Source organism: Carlito syrichta, unplaced genomic scaffold, assembly GCF_000164805.1.
Source record: "Carlito syrichta isolate Samal-C Ts95f unplaced genomic scaffold, Tarsius_syrichta-2.0.1 Scaffold303979, whole genome shotgun sequence".
Taxonomy (NCBI): domain Eukaryota; kingdom Metazoa; phylum Chordata; class Mammalia; order Primates; family Tarsiidae; genus Carlito; species Carlito syrichta.
Window position 1 is genome coordinate 831643 of NW_007248075.1, and position 15170 is coordinate 846812.

Consider the following 15170-nt stretch of genomic DNA (forward strand, 5'->3'; position numbering starts at 1 on the left):
AAGGCACAGAGGCATGAAACATGACATTATGTTTAAAGAATTAGTTCTGCTAGGATTCAAAGAAAGGTGAGAGGAAAGAGTAGCCAGGATCAGAGAGACATCCAGTTGCTAAATCACAGCATACCAAGGATCTGTGTGTAGTCAGTGGGAGTCACTGAAGGTTTTTAAGCATAACAATCAGACTTACCTCTTTTTTTTTTTTTTGAGTTGGAGTCTCACTCTGTGGCCCAGGCTGGAGTGCAGTGGCACCCTCAGGGCCACCACAGCATCAACCTGCTGGGCTCAGGTGATTCTTCAGTCTCAGCCTTCCAAATAGCTGGAACTACAGGCATGAGCCACCACGCCCGGCTAATTTCTTGATTTATTGTAGAGATGAGGTCTCACCAAGTTGACCATGGGCTCTCGAACCCATGGGCTCAGGCAATCCTCTCACCTTGACCTCCCAAAGTACTGGGATAATAGGTGTGAGTCACTGTGCCCAGTCTCAGACTTATTTTTTAGAATTATCATTCTGGTAGTAGTAGATGACTTAAAGGAATGAAGTGGAGATGGGATAGAAATAATGATTACATGACTAGAAATAGAAAGACTAGTTAAGAGGACCACTTTGAAGTGTTAATATATCAGAGAAAACTTAGGAAATTCTACGGTAGTGTCAATGGGGTGGGTTTTGGAATTATTTAACAGTAAATAGGATTTAATAACTGATTAAATGAGAAAATACTTAGGTTTTTGGCTTACATCAGTGATGGCTGATAGTGTTATTAACTGAGACAAGGCACAGAGCAGGTTTTGAAACCAGCATAATGGGTCCAGTTTCAGATATGCTGAGTTTGAAAGGGCTTTTGGGCATTCAGGTGGCTATATGAGCCTGGCACTCCTGAAAATATTACAGCATACGGATATGAATTTAGAAGTCATCAGTGTGTGTGATAAGCTCTGTGCATAGATGAGATTTCTCAAGAAGACTATAAAAGGTGGAGCAAAGAATGCTAAGAACTGAACCTGACAAATGCCAACTGAAAAGAAGAGGAGCCATTTTCCTAAGGAAGCAGGTATGTGCACATGGGTAAATGAACCTGTGTGTAATGGGGAACCAGGTAAAAGGAAAGTAGTATCTACCTCAGTTTATCAGAACTGTAGAAGGATGCGCTTCCCTCTTTCCTTCTTCTCAACAGTGTCAAAATGCTTCTATGCTTCAAATATTAGCTCTGTACAGAGAACTCTCCAATATCTAAGTCCAGCTGTTTAGTTTCAATCCCAAGCTCTAATTAGACTAAGCCTATATCTCCAACTACCCCTTAGGCATATCTACATATATATTCTCTGGATTCTAAAAATCAACCTGTCCAGAAATATTAGCAACTCTCTTTAAGGCCATTATGCATTCTGCTTCCTCTGTGCTGAAATTTTTCTGACATTTCCTTCTTCTAGCTAACTTTGCCCCATCTTGCTTTAGGCATTGTTATTTTTAAAAATCCTCAGTGGTATCTGTCAGTGTCAATGACATAAAAGGTGCTTAGTAATTGTTTAATTAAGGACAAAAAAATAGTAAAAGATGATAACTCCATAAGCCAAACACTCTTTTCTGCTATAATATTTTCATGATACAGAATTAAAGTTCATATTTTAAAAGTTGTTATACTCTTTTTTTTCTAGTTCCAAGATTCAGTTTAGAAGGCTGCTGAGTGGAATGTTTCTATCTCTCATTATAAAAATTGAATTAAGTAGCTCTTTACATATATGTGATTTTTGACCAATATGTTTTCCTTTTATGGATCACTGGTCTCATAGAAAGCAGTATCCTATCACAACTGAAATACATCAGAAACAAAAAAAGCATGATTGAAGTACACAGTAAAATTTTAAAAACACATATGTAGACAGACAGATATAGATACATTTATCTCTCATTATAAATGTGTAGTCTACTGATGAGCTAAAATAAGACATACGTCCTACCTTCTTCCTCTTCAGCAACTTTTTGCTGGCATCGGCCTTCATAGCAGTAATTTCAGGAATTATCCTTCTCCCATAAGGCGAGGGCATTGTCTCTTCCAACTGAAGCTTCTTCACCTTAGGTTTGCCAACTTTACCTTTTATTGCTTTTCCAGACATTCCAGCCAGAATATCTTCTCGTTCTTGCGCTTCTACTTTCTAAAGTATAATTATAAGGAAGGAGGGGGGACATAAACAACTTCTTAGGAAAGACAATCACTACTTCATATGAAATAATTTTTAACTGGCTAAGGAAAGAATAAAGCTTTCCTTCCAACCGATCCAAGACAAGGTAATGGGAGAAAAAAAACAAAGAAGACCTGGGCTGTAATCCCAATTTATCTAACTAGCTCTCCTTTGTACTACAATAGGCTAATAGTGACTAAATGACCTAAGCGTCCCCTCTAGTTCTATCGAATCAAGACCACTGGTGACTTGATAGCATCAGAATACTAGCAAATCATACATAAAGGCAGTTCTGTTAACAAACACGAAGCTATTCTTTTCTACTGCTTTAGCCATAATAGAAAATATTTTTTAAATGGTTCATGCATATAAAGTCAGAAAGAGTGAAAAATTAATACAAGTGCCAATATAGTTAGATTAAACTTAGGAGGGTCTACGTGGCAATAAATGAGGATATAATCATGATTAATGCCATAGATTCTGCATAATTAGCAGGCTTTGAAAGGTACAAAGGAAAAACATCTCTAAAGATTTTTTAAAAAATCTTTGTAGCTTAATAGCTTAATAAAAATAACATATGCTTTGACATTAAACAGACTGGGACTTTGATTGCACTTCCATGTATGCCTGGGAAATAAGATAATTTATAGAGCACTCACCATGTGCTCAGCAATTAAAAATCCTATGATCCCTATTTTATGGATGAGGAAACTGGGTCTCTGAGAGGATGAGTAACTTCTCTGAACAATAACACAATACCAAAGGTATCCGAAGAGAAGGAATAACAATAATGACATAATTCCTCTCTAAGCAAGTTACTTAACTATACTTTAGGGTCCATATCTGTATAATAGGTTAATAATAAACTCTTTCATTTGGGGTGGTGCTGGGGTTAGTTTAAGCATTGCATAGAAAGCAGTGCCAGTATACACTATTCAACTAATGGTATCATTAGACTTTAAATGATACAGAGAGACATGAAATTTAAGTCCAAATCTTTTTTGATGTTTAAAAAAAAAAAAAACTAATTCAGAATGTAAATAAGTTGTTTGGACCTACTTTGGTAATTCTCAAGTAATAAAATAATAAAAGTGAAGAGTATTTTTCATTAAGATTGTCCTGAATGATGACTTTTCAATGGTGAAGAAATTTATACGCATGACCAAAAAATTTCTTATGCTGTACTATGTTAGTGAATCAAATTTAAAGGTGTATCATCAATATTAATCAGGAATAATTTTCCTTTAAATATGTGCCAACTTCATTTTTAATGAATATTAATTTTTTAATGAACAACATAAGCCAACAGAAAAAAATATGCCTCAAGTTTGTACAAAATCTCATTAATGAACAATATAAGAAAAGCACAAATCAAGGAGGCTTATATGTGGCACCTGAAAGATACTGAGGGAACCCAGAATAACAGCATTAAAAAATTCCAGAAATCATTTTAGGCACCTAATAAACCACACTTTTGTTCTTAAGAGTTCTAATTCTGACCTAGCCCTTAAAAATAAAACTAGAGCACATGGTCAATAAATCAATGAAACAACTAAAAAACAAAAGTAATATCATATAAGTAATAAATCCCAGTTTACCCTTTGTTACTCAAAATCAGATATTCATACTGCTACCATTAATTTACTTTTAATATTTTCAGTGAGCAGTTTTAGAGAAAGTTTACAATTTATATCTTTTCTCTACAGTTTTTCTCTTTAAAAGCAGAATTGTACCTGGAAAAAGTAGTTATAAAAATATTAATCTCTTATAAATCTAAATATACTAATCATTCAAGTCCTAAAATCACAGTGCCAATATTCAATTATATACACATACTGGTCTCATTTCTTCACAGGAAAACATTAAATTAAATCAATTAGCTAATTTAGAAGTCAGTTAAGAAATATTAACTAATAGAAAGTAGAGGATCTAATTTATTCTAAATTTCAGCTCCACAGCATTTGTGTTCATCCACACCAGAAATAACATCTTTATGACTTTATATAATTAGCACTTAGTCCTACCTCAGCTTATGAACAAATTAATCTTCACAAAGTTAAAGAAAACTCTTAAGATAATTTAATTTAAAGGAATTTTGATTCTTGCTTTCTAAATATATTTTTCCCAGATATATTTTTATAAGGACTTAACCTACATCCAGTTCTTCAACAAATGCTGCTAAATCTTCTTTCCAAAGATCTGAAGGAGATTTTCTTTTAAGATCATTGACTTCTCGCCCCTATAATAAAAAGCAGTACAGTTTAAACATTCAATAATTTTAAAATGTATAAAGGGAAAATAAAAAGACATATTTTTAGAAAAAGAAAATGATACAGACAACACCGAAATAGTTTCAAATTATTTAACCCACAAAAGTTCATACTTTTGCATCTCTCTGCTTAATCAGTTCTTCAACTTTTTCTTTAGTAAGAGACCACAGAGACATATTTAAAATATAATTAAAATCTGGGCCTGAAGGAGTTCCTGAATCGGAGGAACTATCATCATGCTGATTTTGTGCTTCTTCCTCTTCTGCTGCCTGTAAAAAATAATAAACTTTATATTAAAATCCTGGATGCATCAAAGTAATGTTGAATTTTATTGAATACTGAGTTAAAACTTCTACAAAGCTACACTGTTGATGCTACACTTTCAGGGTGGTGGGGTTATTTTAGACAACCTAGATTTCCTTACAAAAAGTTTAAAATTTTCTAAAGATGTACAATAAAATCTTCAAAAGGAATGGTATATTCTATATCTATTTATTTAGAAATCGGATAAAAAATTAATTGCTTTCCTCCTAAACCAAGTAACAAAATTAGAGGATATCACATCTTAAAATTAATAGAGTGAAACTAATGTTTTATCACTGTATCTTGTCAGGTTTTTATATTGTGAGTGAATGAACAATCTGAAACCCAAACTAAATACCACTTATAAAAAGTTTTATAGTTATAATAAATAAGTTAAAGTACACTGACTCACCAAGGATAACTTCTTAAAAAAAATTTCTAAAGCAAGAATACTCATGTGAGGCACGCAGAGAAAGTTCACTTAAGAATTTAGAAGTTGGTGAGTTAGCGTAAGAATTGTCAGGGTTATGCTGAAATTTTATTCATAAGGCCTTTTTCCATAGAAACAGCTGTAACAAAAAATCCTTTTGTGCAAATATTAAATTTCATAATACAATGGATTTAATATATGTTATTTTAGGTGACCTCACCTTCAAAAATCTGAAAATTACAACAACCATTAAAGAAAATTTCATCTAAATTGTTTAAGGCACTCAGATAATTAAAAATGACTGAGTCAATCATGACACTCCATAAAGCAAAAAGCTTACTTTGAGTAACTCCAAAAAAAAAAAATTAGCTTTATAATTAAAAATTTTATGCAAAACAATATATATTATATATACATATAGTAAAGTTGAGATATATTTTAGAAATAAAAGGATAAAAATAAAAATTGCAAAGCAAGATGCTTTGTTATATAAGCGAAACTGTAAATTCAATTAAGCTGCATTAGCCAAATAAGGAATGCAATTGAATTGATAGTACCTAGATAACTTGTGACAAATTAGTAATTCCACAGTTTGTAAAATTCATCATCAAACAGTGTGGTGCTATGGAGTATTCAGGTTGTTAGATTACTACAAAAATATTACTAAGGTATCACAAAATCCTGTTTAGATCCACATTTTAGAAGTCTATTTGATCTAGATTTTGATAACAATCAAAAAGTATTGCTAATAAGTGTTCTATGAATATGTGTATGTATGATTGTCAGCAGAAATATAACTAAGGACACTTTCAGAAATGAAGAAAAATAAACTTTTCAAGTTGATAAAAGAATCCCATTATGCTTTAGAAAAAACTTAAATCTTCTCATTAGATGCTTTATAATTCTAACTCTATTCTCCAACTCTGTAAGAGCAATTCCTTTTGTTACCTGAACCCCTAAGTGTACACATGGCCAAGATGCTGAGAAAATTTTGATGGTAGCAGTGCAATTACTTGGAATCCAAGCTAGGCTTTACCCATGAATTCTACTTCCACCAGAAGGGCATTCTCAAACCACAGAAACCTTTCTCTTTTAAGACAAAGCATTAAATTCATTAGCTTGCTAGTTACTTTTTTGTTGTTTAGAACAACCGTGATACAGAAGGGCCAAAGTTGTACAAGCCATAATGTAGGACTAAACAGTACAATAAAACACATTAAGAGGAAAACAAAGTGCTTCAATCATCCTAATCTTGAATGTTCCCCATCTTGTCCTATCCCACTTTCTTCAAATGATGAATAAGTCTATTATTTTAAATGTAATTACTACACTATATAATTTATTCTAATTTTGCTCACTTTAGTATATAGCTTTTATTGACTTAAAATTTTTAAAAAATTCAATGTAAACAAAAGGAACACTTCAATGTAGTTTGATGAAAAATATGAAAACATTATGGTTGAGAATTCTTAAGTGTATGGAAGTTTAAAGTTTCAATTCAATTTATGTCACATAATCACAACTATTTTTTAAAGATGTTAATATTATCAGTATTATATATACAAATAATCTAATTAAATATCCAAAAATTAATTAATTCCAAATTTTCTTCTTTTTCTATAGCTCTGTTCTCAATCACAATGTTTTATTGCCTTAAATATTTCTTTTAATTATACAAAACATCAAAAAGCTAATTGCAGGAAACCTCAAGTTTTCAATATCCCATTCATTTAATTAATATTACTAACTTTATGATCTGAAGTGGACAACTTAATTAATAAAACATCAGATTTTAATCTGAAGTTCCAAGGTTCAAATCTGTGGCCAAAAATCTAAGCATAGGACAGAGCACATACTTGGTGCTTGATAAACACTGTACTAGCACAATGAACATTTTGTCTCTAGTCTTCCCAGCATTAACCAGAACCAGATCAAATCAGTTGTGACTGGATCCCATATTGTGACCATAGACCATAGAGTCTGAAAAGATTCTGAGTGCTACCAGTGTGGTTCCCAGATAATACACATGCACTTCACAAAAACCACCACCACAAATGACACCCTTTTAGTGGCAGACTCAGAAAAAAAGGCCGAGTAGACTGAGCTACCTTCTCACATCTGGAGTCATTTCTCCAAGCCCTGGTTGAGTCACACTGGCAAAGTGCTTTGTGGTGGGTGTGCACTGCAAATTGCTGCACTGCACCTATTCTGTGGATAAACAGAAGACTTCAGTCTCCAAACAGACAACTCAGCACCTTAGCAGTACTAAACTTAAAATTTACAGGTTGGGTTTTTGTTTGTTTTGGAAGTTGCTTTTAAAAGCTTCTCTGAATGTCTTTTTCTGCAAATGATTACCTTTTCTTGTGCTTCTTTCCAGGCTTTCACTGGGTCAGATTCATAACCTCTCTGGACTAACATTTGAATCAAATCTTTCTTTGACCTATTCTCTATGTGAGGGAAAAATAAAGTTAGGATCAAGAAAAGAGATTCAATTTGTATTTGTTTATATTCTACTGATAAAAATGTCTTCTATTAATAAAGTTTTTTTCCATTTTAACTAATGTTCAAATGTTTAAAAGTTGCATCTTACCTATTGTAATTTTCCCTTGTATCTTCTCTAAAATGAAACGTGCTTGATTGTTAAGTTTTGTAGATTCTGCTCCCAACATTCCTACAAGCCACTCCTTACGTAAGCCATAATAACTTAATCGTAAATCAAAGAATTCTTTCAGAATGTCTTGTACAGTTTCATACTTCTTCAGACATCCCATGTGATCAAAGAGTACCTAAGCAAAACACAAAGATTTTGTAGATTATATAGACCTGTACTGGTATTTTATATGAAATCACAGAATTTAAAATAACCATGATATGAAACCATAATACACTAGTATGTACACAGACTATCCCTAAAAATTGTTAAGCAGACCAAAACCATTAAGCACAATCCTGTAAATATTTCTTTGGCAATTGTAACATTCAATTCTCAAAACCATGAAAATATTTAAAACAGGAATAATTCTGAGAGATAAAAGTAGGTTTCTTAAAAAGGGTTCTAAGGTTGCTATAAAACCACCTAAGAAAAATGTTTTTTTCCTTAACTAAAAACATACATATTCTATCTCTAAGCTTAAAAATGTTAGATTTAAAGTTTTCCCTCCCCAATATATTCAACGGATGTACATTTGCCCCTTTTGTCTCTCCATCATACTTGGGCTCTAATTCAGTCACTTAAATTCCTATCCATTTTCTCCTTCTTCCATCAGCCTTTCTCAGCAGACTGTGGCACTTTTTCTCAGTCACAGTGCTACTATTTGAGTTTTTTCTTTTACACTCTTAAAATCTAGATACAAATTTGGACTGGAACTTGAATAATCATGCACATTAACTTTCTCTCTTCTCCTCAATTATACATATAAGTACAAATATATGCTTAATGAAGCAGATTAGAGCTTTAAGGAGATATGTACTATATAGATAAAATGCTAACAGAGATGTGGATAAAGCACACACAAATCCTGCAACAATAACTCTCATAACTTTTAGTCAGTGTGTATGGAGGTATGTGTATCCTGTGTGTTCATAAACACAGAACTGAGAAGAAGGGTTGTGGTAACAGTATAGGAAAAGAATGTTTCCCTAGATTCTTAAGCAAATATTCAGGGGAAAAAATGCATTCAGGCTTGCTATAGCCACTCCCATCATGAAATCAATTATAACAATCCAACTTACGCCATGCAAGAAAATTTAAATTAGTAGTAAATCTAATGAATTACCATGGAATTACAAGTAAGAGTAGTTTGAAGTTTAAACACTTTATGCAATCCAGCAGCTTCTGCTTGTGCTAGTTTCTCTTCAGTCATTTTCACCACAAATTTCACAGTTGTATCAGTATGATATTCTTTATAATCAGAAATTAATGCTGGTGTTTTGTCTGTTCCATTCAGCATAGGTTCTAAAACCTGTTCTTTGTATACCTATAAAAGATTTAAAAACAAGTAGTTCTTTTCATGACAAACTCTCATGTTCTCATACCACAAGTCATACAGTCTTTTAAAAATTCCCAGCTCCTATCTCTATTTTCTCTTGCCCAGTAATTACAGAAGACAATATGTGGGATCTCAGTGGTGAGAAATGACATGGAAGGTAATGTTCTGATCTGTTCATACTCCAAAGGGCAAGACAAAGACTCAGAATATGAAGAGGATGACATCGACCAAAACTGACCGAAATAATATGTTTAGATTTATAACAGCTGATACTGACATGAATTTATTGACCATATTTACAATAATTCAAAAATACTATTTCATATTCTATTCTTTTCATTTAAAGATAAATACAAAGATAATAGTCTCTAAAAAAGTACTCACCTAACTGAAGTCACACTAATTATTTAGATAAGTTTTAAAACTTTTTAATCACTATTTGAATTCTTAAGCACAAATTGAATGGGTATACAGGAAATTTTCAACACTACACAGATTTAGGATAAACAATGGCGGAACCATTCTTACCAGAAAGAAGTGCTTAATACACTGCCTTTCTCACAGGTAGCTCACATATTTATACTAACCTGTGTCCAAGTTCTAACTGGAAGCTCTGTAATTTCTACTGTGTTTCTATCAACTACAAATATTTCGCCACTGACCGCATACTGGTTTTGACCAAGTTCTTGGATAGTGCCTTTAAAGTTTTTGTAGTTTGGAAGCTGCAGAGAAAAATAGAAATAACTTAAAGCCCTGACTTCACTCTTGAGTGCCAGCACCACATCTGAGTGCCCCTTAGTCTACTGATCCACGATCCTGACAGATGCTTTATCTTCAATCGTCTCCTTTCAAATAATCACTCAATCTTGAATTCACGGCTTCTGTAGATGTGATGTGAACATCCCCCATTCTCAAAATCTTAGCATCGTTTTTCCTAGGATAGTACATTTTTTCAGCCTATCGCCCCCCACGTCTTCTTTTCCCCCAGATTAATATCCTTTGAATCAAACTCCTTGGGTCTCACATTGAAAGCATTCCAGTCTGGCCCCAATCTTTCAATTTTTTTCTCCATTGACTTGTCTTACAGAACCACTACTCTTCTCCCATATTTTGCTTGAATATTTTGAATATTCTCACTTTCACTGTCTCTATCCACCAGCCCAGACCCCTATTCAGCTACTCATTCCATTCCATTCATCTACATAACTCTTATTCATCCTTCCCAATCGAATTATAAGTGAACTTTCCCTCTTCTAAAATTCCTATTTGTTATCACTAGGAAATAAGGGATATATCACAGGACATTTCTTCTGGCAATTATTAATATCTTTGGTCATTGTAAACTTCAAGTCCTGACATCTTGACAACAGATTAACTTTTTGAAGACAGAAAACACAGCTCTTTACTTCACCACTTAGCACAGTGTCGTTTGTATAGTAGGCACACAAAAAGTATGTACTGACCCAATATACTAGTTTAATACTCTAAAATGTATCCAAAAAATTAAATGTATTCAAAATGTAATCATAAAAGTAAGCTTGAAGCTTATGCAGATATTTTAAAGTATTTAAGAGAAAAATCAGAAAATAAATATATAAATAATCTAATTCTTATTTTAGAATCCAAAATTGAAATAAAACTTTTAAAAAACATCAAAATAGTACGTTTATTTCTATAAGGTGGGTTTATAGATTTTTTTTCCTCTTTGCTTATCTATATTTTCTATAATTAACATTATCATTTTTGTAACAAAAACACTTCTGCTTAAATGCATTATGATAAGGGAAATTTCCAGATAATTTTAAGTCACATGGAGGAGGGGAGGATTTTTTTTGAGAGATTTTTCCTGAAGCAGGTTTGATGGAAGAACCGAGCACAATGAATGACGTAAGAAAGGTACAAAGAAAAAATATGGGGACACATTAAAATATATATAATTTTCATTTTATAGTGGCACACTAATGAAAACAATGTGTTTTTAAGCATCCTTATAACTCTAATAAGACTTGGTAGTTTAAGAACAAAAACATAAAGTTATATATAATTTTATCATAAAAGCATTACCCTCTATATGGCTTAGTGATTTGCAAGTCTGGAATATGGGGCATTTTAAACTTCAATGAATAGTTTTTCCCCATAAAGTTTACTTTCAGGCTCATTCCGAGGCTTGTATCTTTTAACATTTGCATATATCACGTTATACCCTAGTTAGTTCTTTATTGTCTGCAATACTTTCTAAAATGAAAATGATCCATTACTTCTCCAAAATGACTGGATTTTGTAGTTTACTTTTTTTTTTTTTTTTGAGTTGGAGTCTCACTCTGTCGCCCAGACTGGAGTGCAGTTGCCGCTCCCGGCCACCACAGCCTCCACCTGCTGGGCTCCGGTGACCCTTCCGCCTCAGCCTTCCAAGTAGCTGGAATTACAGGCATGCGCTACCACGTCCGGCTGATTTTTTGATTTATTGTAGAGATGAGGTTGCGCTGCCCAGGCGGGTCTTGAACCCGCGGGCTCAGGCAATCCACTCACCTCAGCCCCCAAAGGAGCGGGATTACAGGCTGAGCCACCGAGCCCGGCTGTAGTTTATATGTTGTTATCATTCGTTAAAGGATAAAAGCAATAAGTGTAAATAATTACCATGGGATGAGGATCCAAGCCATCTAGCATTCGTCTGACATTGTTCACGATTTCCCTAGCATCATAATTGGGTAGCTTACAAGCCCATCCAGTACCAATGCCTTCAGCACCGTTTATTAAAACCATGGGAATTATGGGAATATACCACTCAGGCTCCACACGTTGATTATCATCATAAAGGAACTTAAGCAGGTTGTCATCTACAGCAGGAAAAAGTAGTCTTGCTAAAGAGCTAGTGAAAGAAAAAAAAAGAAAATGGAAAAACTTCATGACTTTGGGAAATAAAACTTTAAACACAAAGACTTCGTAATTTCAAGAAAAATATTTTTAAAATAATGCATTTTAGTAATTTTGACTACATGCTTAACAATAAAATTTATCTAATCTTATTCCCTGATACATATTTCTCTTAGACATCAGGCCAGAATAAAATAGCCCTGTTTTACTTATGTACTTACTTACCTACCTATGTTCTTTAAAACTGCTAAATAACTTTTTAAAGATTTCCTACTACTCTAAATAAAACACACAACTTCAACCTAAAGAGTAAAGATGAAGCTGGGTTCAGAGGCTCACGCCTATAATCCCAGCACCTGGGGAGGTCAAGGCAAGAGGATTGCTTGAGCCCAGGATTGAGAGCAACCTGGGCAACATAGAGAGATCCTGTCCCCCCCCCCAAAAAGTAAATTTGAGTCAGAAAAAATATCCTTACATTCGTAAGGCTGATTTCATCAATAGACCATAAAAATTAAGCTTAACAAACTTCATTCTATTTGTGATCAAATAATTTGTCACATTTACCATTTAAACAGAATATCCAGATAATCATATCTCTCCACAACCATAATTCTATTAAACATTTAGTTGGTTCCAATAAACCTCAAATCAAACTTATACCAATATTTCAGCAAATATTTACCTTAACATTGTGAAAATATAACGGGGGCTTGCAGCATCTTTGCCACCATGAAGCCGAGTTCCAAACTGACCAATAGGCTGAAGCAAGCTAATGTTGTTACTTCCCACAAAGTTCTGAGCCAAATTTACAATAGTCATCATCAATGCTTGCTACAGAACAGACACAGACAGAATATAACATTAATATTCTTACTCTAAATTTTCCATAATTTTTCCAATTTGTATTAAAATCCAAACTCTCGATTCTTTTACATTTTCGAAGACCTTATAACATGAAAATATTATAAATCATTATCAAGACAATAATTACAGTTCTCAAGGGATTCCAGTTTTAATGCTTACTTCTCCATGATGATAAGCAGACATCTCAGCAACAGATCCAGCCAACTGGGCCACTTTTACTTCACGTTTATCATTCCTCTTGAAACAGGTAAATAAAACTTTTCGTTGGCCAGGTTTAAAGCCTGTTTTTAAAAAGAGCAAAGCTCTTTTAACAATATTACTTCAAGACGTAAAAGTTATAAATTTTTTTTTTAAAGGTTCTAGGTAGAACATCAAAATCTACTGTAACTAATGAAAAACAGTTTCCAAATTCTATTTTGTCAAGTTAAATAAGTTAAAGCATTAGATTTTGGGCAAAAAGGTAGAAAAGTGTTTTAAAACTTTAGTTTCTGATAAATATTTTATAAATTATCAGAGTCTTGTTTTACTTATTTTAGAAATTCTATAGTCAACTTGGGTTTAAACGCTTCAAATTAAGAAGTATTAAAAATTTCAGCTCTACCAAAATATATCTCAAAAACATCAAAAAGGTTAAGTTTGTCTTAATCAGTTCCTCATATATTTCATAACATTTCAAATAAGAATTTTAATATGCATAAGGATGACTTAAAGCATGTGAAATTAAACTGTACTCATTAATATACAAAAATGAGAAAGAGTTTTAAACAAATATTACTCACCATCAACAAGAGACGGTATTGACCTTTCATTGTCTGAGTTTGAGAAGAGAATCAATTCCTTGTTGATGAAATCATTGTAAGTCAAATGCTTTGTTGCAGTTCCATACAAAAATTGCTAAGAGAAAAGTTATACAAGAATATTGTCATTACCATGGCATGAGTTCTAATCTCTCCTTCTTCCCCCAGATCACCCCTCTTCATGACTTGCCTCGGGTAAGCCGTGTAACCTACGCTGTCTCCGATCCTCCATAAAATTTGTTAGCCATTCTTTTCTGTCATCAATCTTCTTCTTACTGAATGCCTGAAAGATTCCAGGTTATTATTGGTACATTAAAAATAAGTTTCATTATAAACTTAAAATGTGTAAATGTCAAATAAACAATTACTAGTTTCTGGGTAATTAAGGTTTTTCCAATGTTTTTATCAAAAATACATCTGAACTGAGGCCTTCCAATTAAAGAAGTAAAAAAGTAAGGCATAATCTGGGAGAAAAACTTAAATTAACTAGTATGGACATCAGAACTTCAAAAAAGACTTATCAGCGGAAACTAGGACAGGGAAGAAAGGTATGGTAGGTATTTTCACAAAAGCTTTGTGAAAGTTAACTTAATTACCAAGGTAATGGCAGCATCATCTTCAGGACCAGCATATCGAAACAAGATGCGATGCCTCTCCATATCAGCAAAATATTCCTTTGCTTCTTTAGCTGTACTGGTACCCAATCCTGTCCAATTTTAAAAATAAAAGTAAGCCATGAATATCAATGTCTGTTCAAAACTATCGAGTGAACAGCTGGCAGGGAAGTTATAAGAGACGGATCAAGCTAGCAGCACTTAGACCAACTGATTGATCTCAATAGACAAAGTAAGTCAAATCAGACAGACATGACATGCCTCCTGACACAAGTATACACTACGTAAAAAATGTTTTTGCCAAACAAAGCTAACCCAAATCTGATCATGCCTCCAATTTAACTACCAGTTAACAGAAAATAAGGAATAAGCAGAGGAACATGCTATATGCTAAATGAAACTATAGGAATACAATTAGCAAAATAGAGTATGTGGAAAATTATACAGTATAAATAACCCAAATTTTTACAAAAATGAATTGCAAGAAAAATCATGAAAAGAGAAATGACATATTAAGAGATTGAAGAAACTATCATCAAATGCAATGTGTGGACCTTGTTTGGAAACTGATTAAAAAATAAACATGTTCAATATAATCAGGGGAATTTTAACAATGGCAGGGTATTTAATGCTATTAAAGAAAGGTATGACAATGGTATTATGGACGGTTTTTAAAAATTCTTTTAGAGACACATATTAAAGCAGCTATAGTAGAAATGCTATAATGCTTGGAAGTTATTTCAAACTAATAGAGTGGTGATAAAAGAGGTTTGGAGAAGCTGGGCCTGGTGGCTCAGCCTGTAATCCCGCACCTTTGGGAGGCTGAGGTGAGTGGACTGCCTGAG

General features: G+C 33.2%; 1 protein-coding gene across 1 annotated transcript in view; it reads right to left on the bottom strand.

Annotated features, from left to right (window-relative positions):
* Positions 1-15170, bottom strand: part of TOP2B (topoisomerase (DNA) II beta) — a 48434-nt gene that overhangs the window by 11929 nt on the left and 21335 nt on the right. The window contains exons 15-27 of the mRNA XM_008059245.2: positions 14308-14417; positions 13902-13994; positions 13694-13808; positions 13074-13195; positions 12733-12881; positions 11814-12045; positions 9764-9898; positions 8964-9164; positions 7778-7973; positions 7543-7634; positions 4568-4723; positions 4340-4423; positions 1963-2157 (exon numbers count right to left, since the gene is read on the bottom strand). Coding sequence (XP_008057436.1) covers positions 1963-2157; positions 4340-4423; positions 4568-4723; positions 7543-7634; positions 7778-7973; positions 8964-9164; positions 9764-9898; positions 11814-12045; positions 12733-12881; positions 13074-13195; positions 13694-13808; positions 13902-13994; positions 14308-14417 — 1880 coding nt within the window. The remainder of the gene's footprint in view (positions 1-1962; positions 2158-4339; positions 4424-4567; positions 4724-7542; positions 7635-7777; positions 7974-8963; positions 9165-9763; positions 9899-11813; positions 12046-12732; positions 12882-13073; positions 13196-13693; positions 13809-13901; positions 13995-14307; positions 14418-15170) is intronic.